Source organism: Chrysemys picta, chromosome 12 (genome assembly GCF_011386835.1).
Source record: "Chrysemys picta bellii isolate R12L10 chromosome 12, ASM1138683v2, whole genome shotgun sequence".
NCBI lineage: Eukaryota > Metazoa > Chordata > Testudines > Emydidae > Chrysemys > Chrysemys picta.
Genome location: NC_088802.1, coordinates 39037525 through 39052770, shown reverse-complemented (window position 1 = coordinate 39052770; position 15246 = coordinate 39037525). Strand labels below are relative to the sequence as shown.

General features: G+C 46.2%; 1 protein-coding gene across 4 annotated transcripts in view; it reads left to right on the top strand.

Annotated features, from left to right (window-relative positions):
* The window catches only part of LOC112058986 (uncharacterized), a 50788-nt gene extending 37994 nt beyond the window's left edge, over positions 1–12794 (top strand). For all 4 annotated transcript variants that reach the window (XM_065563374.1, XM_065563372.1, XM_065563373.1 and 1 more), the window contains one exon: positions 2114–12794. In XM_065563374.1, coding sequence (XP_065419446.1) covers positions 4106–5077 — 972 coding nt within the window. In that variant the 5' untranslated portion in view covers positions 2114–4105 and the 3' untranslated portion in view covers positions 5078–12794. The remainder of the gene's footprint in view (positions 1–2113) is intronic.
* Positions 12795–15246: the final 2452 nt, after the last annotated feature.

Genomic DNA, 15246 nt, shown 5'->3' with positions numbered 1-15246 from the left:
GCCCACATCTGAAGGCCCTTCCCATCGCGTAAGGGGAGAAGCTACCAGACCTAGATCTCAAGCAAATTCGGGGGACAGCAAATGAAAAACAGGGATGGGAGTGAGGGTCACAGATTCAAAATCAGGGATCCAGAAGGGCACATGGAGCAGAGAACCCCGGATAACGCCCACTGCTCTTCGAAGGTGTCTAGGGAGCCAGCGGAAACTGCCCAGAGGAATTCTGCCCAGATGTGTGAAACAAGAGAGGAACAGATGTAGGCCCCACAGTCGCAGAGCAGCTCCCTGTCCAGCATCCTCCTCCTGGTATGGCAGGCGGCCACCTTGGCCAGCACCAGGAGGCAATTAACCAGGAGGTCGCGCAGCTGAGCCAGCACTCTAGCCACTGCAGTTCTAATTAATTACCTCAGAGCAGGCCTCATTAAGAAGAGCTGTGCTGATTGATGAGCTGAGGAGAACTAAGAGGCTAAGCAGGCCATTAGGCAGGTGATACAAAAGGCACAGGAAGGAAGTGGGGAAAAGGAGGAGGAGGAGGCAGAAAGAGAAAGGGGGAGGGGAACTGCTCTTCCCTGCTCGCCTCAGGAGCTGAGGGCTGGGACTCTAAGTGTGAGGCCATATAATGTATAAGCGTGGTAGAAACTAATGTTGTAAATAAACTGCACTGGGCATTTTACCAGCAAGGAGGTCTCTGAGCTGTTTGTGGATTTGAGCAGAGGTCAGAGCAAGCAGGTCCTGCCTTTACCTCATCCCTTTTCATCCCCTTTGGGGAGACCAGCGCTGCTGTAGCCTCAGGCAGTCCTTGCCTCTGAGCAGGAATGCCAGGTGTGCAGGGAGGGGAAGTCCTCTGCCTTGCACACCTCCCAGAGCTAGTGCCAAGCTCAGACTTGGTCCGCTCTGGGGCTGTCCAGGGTGGGCCAAGAATAGCTTGTCCATGCTGGTCAGCACTGCAGGAGGCAGGGAACAGCAGTGGACGTGGAATAGCTCCTACCTGAATCTCCCTGTCTCTTTCATGCCATGCTGCTTTCCCCTCAAACAGACGTGTCAGGGACTCACCCTCTGGAATGTACATTATAGATATTTCAGTGGCCTTTCAATTTTTCCTAGTGAACTCCATGCTGGCAAAAGGCACCAATACAGCAGGACCAGCCCCCCAAAAAGCTTCCCCACACTGCTGCCAGACAAAGCCTCCCACTCACTTCAAGCCTGGGCCAAACACATTACAGTCAGTGGAAAGATTCCAATTGACTTGAATGGACTAGGGCTGAGAGAGCCCCTAAGTCTATGCACATATTGCCCTGGGCCTCTCTGCTGAGATGACTCGAGTGGCATAGTTATTCTTGTGGGGGATCAGGGTACATTCCTGTATCTTCCCCATTAAGCAATCAGCAATGAGTTCCTCCAAGTCTCTTATCTGCACGAATGGAGAGCAGCTGGCAATGGAGAGCAACACTTGATCTGATGGGAGATCAGCTCAAGTGGGCTGAGCCCATGACTGGGAGCCAGGAACTCTTCTGTTCTATGCTTGCCTGTGACACTGGCCAACTTTGTGGCCATGAGCAGCTCACTTAAAGGCACATTGCCAACAGGCCAAAATGTGGACGGGAGGTCGGCTTATAAAAACCCTGCTCTGGAAAGAGATGTTTTCATGGCATTTTAAAAATTGCAGTGGGAGCCAGGAGAATTAGTTTTTCCCCTCCTGGATAACCAGAAAGGAGGAGGGAGCGTCGGTTCACTTGGTCTGGAGAGTAAAAGCAAACAATCAACACCACGAATGACATGGGTGCTGGATTAAAACCTTCACTTCTAATGGTCTCAGGTGCTAGTAGTAACAGAGGTGGTCATTTTTTCAGTATATGTTTGATGTCGACTGTGGAAAACTACCAAAAGCACCTGTTTCACTGTTTCACTAAAGGACAATTCTTTAAAGCTATTTAGGCACCTAACTCCCAGTTATTTCAATGGGAGTTAGTTGCCTAAACGCCTTTCAAAATCTGTCCACAAGTGAGTTAGGCACCCAAGTCCCATTGACAATTGGATTTAGGCACTTAAGTGACATAGGCACCTTTGAAGATTTTACCCAATCTCTCTAACCACTTTGCCTTTTACTTCCTTCTAGAAACTGGAGACAGCCTACTTACTCACCTACCTGCCAAGGACGTTGTGAGGGTGACTCTGTTAATGTGTGTAAATTCCTTGTCATTAGCAAAGGGACAAGTATCATTATTTATCCTTCCAACAGAAAGAGGGCAGCAATCTCAGAGGGATGACTATGCGACAATGAGCATCTCAGGGACATGTGCCCTTGATCAGATAAATGATGAGAGCTCTCCATTCCAGGGAAAACCTAAAGGCAAGATTTCATTACCCTGTAAGCTTCAGCCAAGCCTCCTCGTTACACAGCAGATCAGCCAAGTCTCCTACATTTCCCATCTTTTTCCTACTGGCTCCAACCTGAAGTAATCTTTTTTTTCTTTTAAAGGTGTAAAACCCTGACAATCTAATTTAATGTCTCCCTGGTATTTTATGCTCTCAACACCTTCGAAATAGTTTCTCTGAATTTCACTGCAAGCAGAAGTGACGGCTTGTTATTTAAAGATAGAGTCACTTGCTTATGGCATGATTTGCCCCAGGGAAATGCAAGCTTCGTTGTACAGAGAGTGAGGTGGTGCCATACAAGACAGGGGTTACACATCAACGTGCTGGAAAAGAACATTCTGATGGATGCGGGTGGTTGAATGAACAAAAGGCTCAAGGCAGGCACCAAAAGAAGGAGCTGAGCATCTTGCATATGCATCGACACCAACTTTTGTAATAAAAAACAAGGTCCGCTTGGAGAGCTTAGCACGCAAAGCCCACACTCCCAGAGAGGCTGGAGATCCTGCACTCTGCTGTGTTGGGTTTATTATAGTCACAGGAACAGTTAAAAATGTGAATGAAAAACCTCTGGGAAGATTGACTGCTTGTTAGAGGTCAAACGCCTGAGGGGGCTCCTTTGCTGTTTAAGTCAAGGACCTTCTTTTTATTAACAAAATCTCTGGCTGTAAGAGGGATACAAGGAAAAGAGAGAAGACCCGAGAGATCTCAAGGTGAAAGGGGGTGGGGAGAATCTGGAGGGGGAATGAAATGATAGGGAGAGGCTTAAAGACCAATAAGTGTAGTAGAGAGATGTTGCAAGTGTGAAAGTAAAATGAATTATATTGTAAAAATAGAATGGATTAAAGAAATGCTGTAAGTACCTTTAAGCAGAAATAAGGAATGCTGAAATACAGGTGTCAGGAAAAGGAAAATTAAGACATAAACAATGAGTCCGCTTAAGCTAATGGTGAAACATCAGCCGGAGATCTGTAAAAGTTAATAAGAAAATTGAATATGTATGTCTAGCCTCGGGTAAACTTGTCAGTTCTGCTTTCTTTGGGTATGTCTACACTATGGGATTAATCCGAATTTACAGAATTCGAATTTTGGAAACAGATTGTATAAAGTCGAATGTATGCGGCCACACTAAGCACATTAATTCGGCGGTGTGCGTCCATGTATCGGGGCTAGCGTCGATTTCCGGAGCATTGCACTGTGGGTAGTTATCCCATAGCCATCCCATAGTTCCTGCAGTCTCCCCCGCCCATTGGAATTCTGGGTTGAGATCCCAATGCCTGATGGGGCAAAAAACATTGTCGCAGGTTGTTCTGGGTACAGCCTCACCCCTCCCTCCATGAAAGCAACGGCAGACAACCATTTCGCGCCTTTTTTCCTGGGTGAACACAGCAGACGCCATACCACGGCAAGCATGGAGCCCGCTCAGCTCAAGACAGCAGTCATGAACATTGTGAACACCTCGTGCATTATCGTGCAGTTTATGCTGAACCAGGACCAGAAAAACGAGGCAAGGAGGAGGCGGCGACGGCAGCGCAGCGACGAGAGTGATGAGGACATGGACATGGACACAGAATTCTCTCAAACCGCGGGCCCCGGCACTTTGGAGATCATGTTGTTGATGGGGCAGGTTCTATCTGTGGAACGCTGATTCTGGGCCCGGGAAACAAGCACAGGCTGGTGGGACCACATAGTGTTGTAGGTGTGGGACGATTCCCAGTGGCTGCGAAACTTTCGCATGCGTAAGGGCACTTTCATGGAACTTTGTGACTTGCTTTCCCCTGCCCTGAAGCGCCAGAATACCAGGATGAGAGCAGCCCTCACAGTTGAGAAGCGAGTGGCAATAGCCCTGTGGAAGCTTGCAATGCCAGACAGCTACCGGTCAGTCAGGAATCAATTTGGAGTGGGCAAATCTACTGTGGGGGCTGCTGTCATGCAAGTAGCCAAAGCAATCATTGAGCTGCTGCTACGAAAGGTAGTGACTCTGGGAAATGTGCAGGCCATAGTGGATGGCTTTGCTGCAATGGGATTCCCTAACTGTGGTGGGGCAATAGATGGAACCCATATACCTATCTTGGCACCGGAGCACCAGGGTACCCAGTACATAAACCGCAAGGGTTACTTTTCAATGGTGCTGCAAGCACTGGTGGATCACAGGGGACGTTTCACCAACATCAATGTGGGCTGGCCGGGAAGGGTTCATGACACTCACGTCTTCAGGAACACTACTCTGTTTAAACGGCTGCAGCAAGGGACTTACTTCCTGGACCAGAAAATAACTGTTGGGGATGTTGAAATGCCTATAGTTATCCTTGGGGACCCAGCCTACCCCTTAATGCCATGGCTCATGAAGCCATACATAGGCAGCCTGGACAGGAGTCAGGAGCTGTTCAACTACAGGCTGAGCAAGTGCAGAATGGTGGTGGAATGTGCATTTGGCCATTTAAAAGGTCGCTGGTGCACTTTACTGTCTCGCTCAGATCTCAGCCAAACCAATATCCCCATTGTTATTGCTGCTTGCTGTGTGCTCCACAATCTCTGTGAGAGTAAGGGGGAGACCTTTATGGCGGGGTGGGAGGCTGAGGCAAATCGCCTGGCTGCTGATTACGCGCAGCCAGACACCAGGGCGATTAGAAGAGCACACCAGGAAGCGCGGCACATCAGAGAAGCTTTGAAAACCAGTTTCATGACTGGCCAGGATACCGTGTGAAAGTTCTGTATGTTTCTCCTTGATGAAATCCCACACCCTTTATTGACTCATTCTCTGTAGGCAACCCACCCTCCCTCTTCGATCACAGCTTGCTTTCAAAGGAAATAAAGTCACTATCGTTTAAAAATCATGTATTCTTTATTAATTGATTATAAAAAGAGGGAGAGCTGAGAAGGTAGCCTGGGTGGGGTTTGGGAGGAGGATCGGAGGGAAGGAAAAGGCCACTAAAAAAAGGTTAAAATAATGACAGCCTTTTGCTTGGGCTGTCCACTGGGGTGGAATGGGAGGGTGCACGGAGTCTCCCCCCCACACCCCGCGTTCTTACACGTCTGGGTGAGGAGGCTATGGAACATGGTGAGGGGGGAGGGTGGTTATAAAGGGGCTGCAGCGGCAGTCTGTGATCCTGCTGCCGTTCCTGAAGCTCCACCATACGCCGGAGCATGTCTGTTTGCTCACGCAGCAGCACCAGTGTTGCTTCCTGCCGCCACCTCTCATCTCGAGCGTCCCTCCTGTCCTCATGGTGGTCCCTCCTGTCCTCATGTTCACTGGCATCTTTCCTATAGTTTGAAACCGTGTCCTTCCATTCATTCAGATGAGCTCTTTCATTGCGAGTGGATTCCATGATTTCCGCGAACATCTCGTCTCACGTCTTCTTTTTCCGACGCCTTATCTGAGATAGCCTTCAGGACGGAGGAGGGAGGCTTGAAAAATTTGCAGCTGCTGAAGGGAGGAAAAAAAGGAGAGAAGTTTTTAAAAAGATACATTTTACAGAACAATGCTTATACTCTTTCATGGTGAACACTATTCACATTACATAGCACATGTGATTTCTGTGCAAGGTCGCATTTTGCCTCTTAATATCGAGTGCCTGTGGCTTTGCTGCTACAGATCATAGACGCAGGTCCGGGCAACAGAATTCGGCTTGCATGAGGCCATGGTAAGCCATTGTCTTTCGGCTTCTGCGCCCTCCTTTCCCACATACCAAGCAAAGCTCGTTGAGTGCTGCAGTTTTCCTGTTAACCTTCAGCAGCAGAAAACAAACTAACCCCCCGCCCATCCAATTCTCTGGGATGATCGCGTTATCCCTCCCCCCACCGCGTGGCTGGTATCAGGGAAGATCCCTACTAGCCACACGTGAAAAGCTCAGCGCCAATCCTCTCCTCCCTCCTCCCCCCCCCCCCATGCTTGGCTTACTACAGGGAAGGATTTCTTTTCAGCCACAGGCAAACAGTCCAGTAGGAAGGGCCACCTCTGTCCCCTTAATTAAATTCCCGTATTTCAATCAGGTTACCATGAGCGATATCACTCTCCTGAGGATTACACAGCGAGATAAAGAACGGATGTTGCTTGAATGCCAGCAAACACTGGGACCATACTCTGCCAGGCTTTGTCATGCAATGATACCAGATTACTTGCTACTAACATGGCGTGGTCAAGTGTCCTACCATGGAGGATGGAATAAGGCTGCACTGCCCAGAAACCTTCTGCAAAGGCTTTTGGAGTACCTCCAGGAGAGCTTCATGGAGATGTCCCTGGAGGATTTCCGCTCCATCCCCATACACGTTAACAGACTTTTCGAGTAGCTGTACTGGCCGCGAATGCATCCCAAGTCCTCAGGGCAAATTAATCATTAAAAAAGGCTTGCTTTTAAACCATGTTTTATATTTTAAAAGGTAAACTCACCTGAGGTCCCTTTCATGGGGTCATGGTCTTGGGTACTGGCTTAGGAGGGTATTTCAGTCAGGCTGAGAAAAAGATCCTGGCTGTTGGGGAGAATGGAGTGCTGTGTGCTCTCCGCAAGCTTGTCCTCCTCCTCCTCCTCTTCCCCGTCCGCAGAATCCTCAGGTGTGGCTGATGAGATTACCCCCTCCTTGGAATCCATGGTCAAAGGTGGGGTAGTGGTGGCGGCCCCCCCTAGAATTGCATGCAGCTTAGCGTAGAAGCGGCATGTCTGCGGCTCTGACCCAGAGCGACCGTTTACCTCCTTTGTTTTCTGATAGGCTTGTCTGAGCTCCTTGACTTTCACGCGGCACTGCTCTGAGTCCCTATTGTGGCCTCTCTCCATCATGCCCTTGGAGATTTTTTCAAAAGTTTTGGCATTCATCTTTTCAAACGAAGTTCTGCTAGCACTGAATCCTCTCCCCATATAGTGATCAGATCCAGTACCTCCCGTACGGTCCATGCTGGTGATCTTTTTCGATTATCGGCCTGCATGGTTACCTGTGCTGATGAGCTCTCTGTGGTCACCTGTGCTCTCCTGTGCTGGGCAAACAGGAAATGAAATTCAAATGTTCGTGGCCAGTGTATCCGAGTTCAGATTGCTGTCCAGAGCGGTCACAATGGTGCACTGTGAGATAGCTCCCGGAGGCCAATACCATCGAATTGCGGCCACACTAACCCTAATTTGAAATGACAATATCGATTTCGGTGCTACTCCGCTCGTCGGGGAGGAGTACAGAAATCGATTTTAAGAGCCCTTTATTTCGAAAGAAATGGCTTCATTGTGTGGACGGGTGCAGGGTTAATTCGATTTAACGCTGCTAAATTCGAATTAAACTCATAGTGTAGACCAGGCCTTAGTTCTCTTGTTAAGTTCGCGCCCTTTTTATCTGTATAAAATAAGGTAGTGTGGGTCTTGGAGGGTGCTCACATTATCTGGGTGTTATTAGCAGAGCGCTGTGCTAATAAAACAGAGTGGTCTGACAAACTGTGAGTCCTGAGTCTAAGGGCAGGTCTTCACTACGGGGGGAGGGGCGGGGGTCGATTTAAGATACGCGAATAGCGTAGCTGAATTCGACGTATCGGAGCCGACTTACTCCAATGTGAGGACGGCGGCAAAATCGACCTCCGTGGCTCCCCGTCAACGGCGTTTACTCCTACCTCCGCTGGTGGAGTAAGTGCGTCGATTCGGGGATCGATTGTCGCGTCCCGACGAGACGTGATAATTCGATCCCCGAGAGATCAATTTCTACCCGCCGATTCAGGCGGGTAGTGTAGACCTAGCCTAACTTTGACACAAGCAACCAGAGCATGGAATTTCCACCTTACTTGTCTCAGTGTGGATTCTGCTGGAGCCGCATTTGGTGCTGCCTGAACTGAGGCACATGGATGGGGCAGGCTGTGTCAGCTGTTTGCAAGGTATTCTGGGATAGCTGGGCAGCAGTCCAGGAATATGGTTTCAGTAGCAGGCAGAGTAAGAAGTAGATCAGAGAGAACATTAAACCTGAAAGTCTGAAGCGCATAGGAGGCATTTGGTTTTGTGAGGGTCTTGTTCATTGTTATCCATGGTGATGTAACACAACGAAAACGTCGGCATTCCATGCTTCCAAACAGGGGTGAGCAAAATAAAGTCAATATTATTTAAAACTGTTCCATAAACATGCAGATAAATGACTGAGCAATTTATTAGGTAACCCCGCAATCAGCTCAAGTGATGCAAACGTTAGCTTGCTCTTTTCTACACTTAAGGTCAGCCCCTATACTGCTAATCACCAAATTGGTGAATGGGGACGAATCCAAAGAGCGACAATACCTTAGTGTTTACAGGTGCTGAGAGAATTTAATTGTAAAAATTCTGCCTATTTTACAAACATTTTTGAAAAAAAGTAGTAAGATTATGTGCACAAATTTGTGGAACAATGTCCTGACAATTTTCCACAGGCCCTTCTTCCTATCACCAATCCAAACTGGACAGATACCTTCTTTATACTGAATGTGACTTTATTTTGCGGAGCCAAAACCTAGAGACGTCTTAGCTTTCCATTAGCTCTGACTTGTGTAATGCCTTCAAGGGCCAAAGAAAACTTGGACTGCTGCAGTTTTTGTAATTGTCTTGACCATGTTCTGGCATGCACGGGAAGCGAGAGGAATGGGCAAACACTCAAGAGCAATGAGATCAGATGGTGTTATATGAGGTTATACCATATATCTTGCAAGCTCAAGTTTCCTGCAACAGTTGTCAGCGATCTGTTAAATTCTGAATAGGCATTTTGATGTTGGCCCAGTCCACTAGTTCAATTAACACTTCTATGATATCCCAGATCTGGACAGCTGCAGTCTTCTAGCATGAGTCAGTTTACTGAGTTTAGATATCACTGCGATAGATGTCTGAGAAATACCGTGGACAGATGGATGACAACATTTCAGTTGGACCAAGCAAATAATTACAACAAACAGTTCATCAAACTTACATTTTTTTCTGTTCTTGGTGAAGTGATCACACACTCCTGGAATGCATTTGTTCTTCGGAAGGGTTCAATAAACTTGTTCATAATATTTTAAAATCTCACTACTGAAAATAAGATATTGGAGCTCTAATGGTTAGGTGTGATTGGTCAGATAAGACACGTGGTGTTGCTTCTTGTTTCCTGACTGGATGAGTGTGTAAGGACTTTTCATTTGAACACACACGCAAATCTAAAATTGGACTTCAGTGGGGATTTATGACTGCACGATAGTTCACTTGCATGCAGCCCATTGCAGGATCTGGGCTTTAAGATGACTGTAGCCTATGGTTGTTGAGTTTTTTAAGCACTGATAACTAGTTCTTGGTCAAAAAAATACTTTGTCTTACAAAGTAGGTATAAAGGGCACAATGACAGAGGCTGCCGGGTGTTGTTTGGGTGCCTCAGCTTTGAAGCTCCATACTTCCAAATATTTGGATTTCTTTTTATGAATAACCTAAACTCTGCCCTCCCCAGCTTTGTTTGCGTCTCTTATGCCTACAGTGTTCTATTAATATTTGGAACTCTCCAGTCTGTGATCGCACTTCCAACCATAACTCCAGCTGAACAAAGCATTTTCACCTATTCTCCATTTCTGTGAGTGGATGTGTGGTGTATATGTTAGAACCAGGTGCTCTCCTGAATTCTAGCCTTAGACCCTCCATGGACAGTTAGTGAAGTCACAACTGTAATTTACCCATCTATGATTAATACCTGCCTTACACATTCTGACATAAAAGATGCTATCTAAGGGATTATGAAAACCCTATGAAATCTCCTCCTTGCAGTTAAATAAAGTTTATGCACTTTATCTTCTGTCAGTGTAAATCAGCAAAGCTCTGTTGAAGTCAATGGAGTCAGGCCAATTCGCAGCAGATGAAGATTTGCCGCTTTGTGGTTTCATGTGTGGATGAATTTTAACCTTATTGTCATTAGTTGTCAATTGTCATTCAATCAGCAAATAGCCATAAAACCCCCCACCAATTTCAGACCCACTTTGAGGTCTAGAGGGATGGAATGAACTTTCACAAACCTGTATAATGTATGAGATGCACCTTTTAGTTAATTCAACAGTCATTTACAATTTTGCATTGCAAATAAGAATACGCATTTAAATCTTCAGTTTAGACTGTGGATTAACATTTGTGTGTTTGCCCTGCAAATTATTCTTCTCTTTCAATGACTCATGAAGGCACTTATCTGACAGGCCTATTGGTATTATACCTCTGACACCAAAATCCTCTGTTACTAGAGAACTTAATTCAAACTGCAACCAACTGTTACAGTATAATTTCTGGGCCCGATGGAACAACCAGTGTTAAAAATTCTCATTTGGAATTCAAAATCCATGGCTGCTTTGTATGATAAAATAAGCCACATAATTCCATGTGAAGGATCCAATTTCAAATGCATGAAAGTGAAGAAACCAGCATCCAGAGGCTGGCCCCTTTAATTTTGTCCTCTTGTGCATAGGTGTTGGTAAGGAAGTTTGGCACTTATGGTATTAAGTTTATGTATGATTGTGGGCTGGGATTGTAAGTAACTACCTTATGGGGGAGATGTGACAAAGTTTGCAATCCTATGCAGTATCTTTGGGTCCATTGTTTTACACGAATAGTTTATGTATGATTTTGTTCTGCTCTGGGGGAGGAGGGGCACCCACAGCTCCTCCAGGAATTAAATACAGTGTGTGGTAATTAAGGTAAATTAGACAGGTTGTGACCCCTCAGAGAGGTACCACCTCCTGGGGAGACTCAGATATACTAGTTCAAACTAGATTCTCCAGAGACCAACAGACAAAGAAATTACTTTTGGATAAATAGCCTGAGTTCAAACTGACTCACGGCCTTCTTCCTGGTCCAGCAGATGAGCAGGACCTTTTGCCCAAGGAGGCTGTGGCCGACTCCTGAGAAAAGCTTGGGATGCTTTGACCTGCTAAGGCCCCATAAGACTGATGGGTGGTCTCTAGTAAGCTTATTAGCTTGTATGTAAGTTCTTTCGTTGTTTTTAATGTGTGTTATCTATAATGCTTTCACCTCACCTTAAGAATAAATGTGCTTGCTTAGAAAGAGATGTGGGGTAATTTGTAACTGCTGGGAACTGCTCTGCTCCTAAATCTTTGAAGAGAAAACAAAGCTCAGAGGGTCTGTTTACACAGCCTGGCTTGCTGGGGAGCTCACAGTGGAAGTCAGGAACTGTGCAGCCTGGAAGTACCTTGGTCAGGAAGGAGAGAGATGTGGATCTCTACCCAACAGAGGTGATGACTGGGGAGCCTAAAGTGGGTGCCCTTGGTGGACCATGAGTGGGAATACAGTGTGCAGTTGCCATGAAGTGTGATACCATCAAGCAAGAGTACTGTGCGACAAGATAAGATACTGCCAAGCATATGCATAGACTTTTCAGATTGTCATTTAAACTGTCATACAAAAACCTACAGCTAAAATCTGTTTGCTTGCAGTTTGGGATTTCTTGACTCAGAATAATCCTGGATGTCACTGAATTTTCATAGTGACCAAAGAGAACTTTTTTGTAGCACCTACAGTTGTGTCTTTACTTCTAGTTACATCCCAAGCTAGAGCAGTTTATTATAGGCATCTTTCTTCTAGCAGGAATAATTCTCCTCTAGGATCACTGATAACTGGGGAGCAGCTCTTCCCCAAGGGGAGGACAGTCATGAATCAGAGCCACTCTTGCATTCCCCCATCAGTCACAAGCTTTCTCATGGCAACAGCTTATAGACTGTAAATTGGGCATGTAACGAGGTCCTCTATGAGCCAGAGAACAGCTGGATGCATTTTTAATCACATGGATCTTGCAGGCCTGAAAATGGTCAGGATGGCAAAAAAGCAGCAGTGGCAACTTCAGGTTCCTGGCTCCTCTACTAAACAAAATATTTCCTTTTAAAACTCCAACCCAAACATCTCCCCATCGCTATTAAAAACCTGCCCAAGATTCTTCCTTAAACCAATCCCCTAACAAAGCTTCCCTCCTTAGTGAAATGGACAGGTCCCATAAAACAAACATCCTCTTCCAAAAGCCAAATACCCCAGTCACCCCTTGGCTTTTGGAAGAGGATGTTTGTCAAGCTGCGACCTCTTCTTCCCCCTCTTCCCTCCTCTCCACGCCCCAGCACTAATAGCGACAATCCCTTAGACAGGCTTTTTTATTAGATTCCTTATTTGCACAATCTCAGATTGGTGACATCTGGCCTTTACTTTGTCTTGCTTAGCAATTAACAGCATTAGACTGTGCTTTGTGCCCATTATAAAAACATCTATTAGAACAGGCTCACGTTAATGGATTTTGGAATTAAATGGCGGATAAACCCTGTCCCTTTACTTTGCCTCGCTACGTTTGATGGATGAGCACTGTAAATTGACTAAGAAGGAAACAAGCTGCTGCAGCTCACAGCAGTTTATCCAGGCATGATGCTCTTTTGCTGCAGGTATGTGTGAAGGAGGCAACATATCACACTATTAAGGTCTAAGCCTTGCTTGATGAAATAGTGGATCTAAACAGAGCCCAATATAGATTCATTCAGTATTGAAAGAAACCAGTAAAATTCCAGTGTCAGCACCATGTATGTTCAAGCCTCTCTCTCAGTATGATGTGCCCATCCCCATAATATCCAGGTGCTAAATAAATCTAAGATAGTCACCAAATGTCAGTAACAAACCAAAATCCCCTTTGACAAAGGACTCCTTGCTTCAGCCATTGGTACTTTTCTCTCGGTGCCCAGAATTTCCTTGCAGAACTGCTATTCATATTCATTTCACTTCTGGGAGAGGGTGAATGCCATCAAAGACCCATGGCTCCAACAGGAGTTGAGGGTGCCCTCTCCTTGCAGGAGGTGAGCAGCGCTTGGCTGTGTCTAGCTGCACCTTGGAAGTGGACTGGCTATTTTGGGTATGTCGTCACTGCAGAGTTAGCCTGGGCTAACCCCCTAACCCTGGCTTGAGGATAGTTGAAGCCTGGATTAGCAGGTATGGTTGAGGGTATAGACTTGAGTTCAGATTTCACTTCAGCCGGGCCTGGCAACCTGCCTCCTTTGCAGTGAGGATATAGGCTAATCAAGTCTGAGTACCATTAGTCCTCCCATGTTATCCCACAATTCCACATGGGCTGTACTTTCTTGTCTACCTCCTCCCTTTTTCTGCACTGTAAATTGCCCACACTGGCGCAGTGTTTTAACCCTGGTTTGTCTGATGCCAGCTTCTAGTAAAGCTGTGGAGTGATATCAGTGAGACCCATGAGGAAATGGCATTTTTATGTTTAGCTGACAGGAAAGAAACAGGGAGGCAGAGAAGTCAGTTGGATTCACTATGGATCACCTCTGGGCTGCAGACTCAGTTCTTTAATGACATTCTCATTAAAGGTTGCTGCTGACAAATGCTGTTTGCTTTCACCTTCACAACGGTCTGTGGTAATAATGAGTATCTCCTCTTGGAAGTTATTTACATGAAGTATTTTTCTCATGTCACTACCACAGACAGCAGCTCCATACTAAGCAAGAGAGAGCAGCCTGCGAATGAATTCATAGAGCAGCCCAGATTAATGCACCTATCAGAACCCCCACCAGACACCCATCTCAGCACACAGGCTACAGCACCATTGTGGATGCAGTTACACGGGTCTGGCATAGGTAAGGCTTTGCAGTGGGGATCCATCAATGCTAGGCTAGCCTGGGCTAACTCTGCAGTGAAGACATGCTCTTTGAGAAAATAGACTATCGCAATGTTTCAGCATTTCCCGATGCCATTCTGGCCAGAAGTGGGCAAAACAGCCCCAAATATTTCAGAACCTTACAAAGATTGTCTCTGGGCAAGGCAAGAGGATTTGAGGGGACATTATTTTTTCTGAAGAGGTTGCCCACCCCAAGTGGTGGTGTCCAATGGGAACCCCCAGTAACTGACAGCTATCACCCAGGACTCATGGGAGATTTCAAGCTGCTGTAAATCTCACCTGATAACGGGTAGGTACATGGTGATTGCGGCTATTTCCTATGTGTTGCACTGAATGACTACGAAAGATGGGAGAGATTTAAAAACAAATAAAAGATAAAAATCTGTTCAGCTCGTACCCCAGATGGACGCAGAAATTCTCTTCTGAGCCATTTTGCAGTGCAGAAAACCACACTGCATTAGCCACTTAATGACTGAAATCTGCCCAGGCCCAGCTGGTGGGAGAGAAGCTAAGTGGACTCTTTCCCTTCCCATTTGTTGACACTCGCTGTTTAGCTGGCTTATCAGGGCCAGTACATTAGGGAACCTTCTGGCACTTGGAAAGAGCTACTGGAATGAATCGTGCTGAGTTTATGAAGTAGCAGATTGTCCAAGCAGGACTCATTGAGCATAAGAAAACTGAAAGGTTATTCTTAAGCACTATGACATTTACGGAGCTTTCTTGACATTAATTATCAAACAATAGGGGACTATTCTTCAGACCCCAGTTGACCATATTAAGTTATCACAAAATACCCACTTGGGGTTCCCATCCTTCAGTCCTTTACAGGCAAAGCTATTCACTTAAAAAGGAGAATAAAGACTAGAGCTCTGGAGCCAGAAGACACTGGTACATTTTTGAAAGGGGTGATCAGGCTACAAAACTTGGCTCCAGATCCCCACATTCCCAGGAGTGTTCAGATCTGCCTTCACAAAGATGGGGCAGAGGTGAAGGTTGGTTTCAAACATCTCTGAAGTTCGGGGATGGAGGGGAGTTGGAGCTGGGATTTTCGGTCAGACCCTCTCTAGTAAGTATGTTTCTCCTTCAGGGGTGGGGCTCCTTTAGGGACTGGGAATTGCTCTTCAATGACAAAATACAGTTTCACAGGAGTACAATTGCCTGGACCTCTCTGTTTCAACAGACAAATAGGCTGCAGTTATCATTATACCCCACACCAGTCAAAGTTAGGATTCCAGGCACGTATCAGCTGCCTGTTCTAGACTT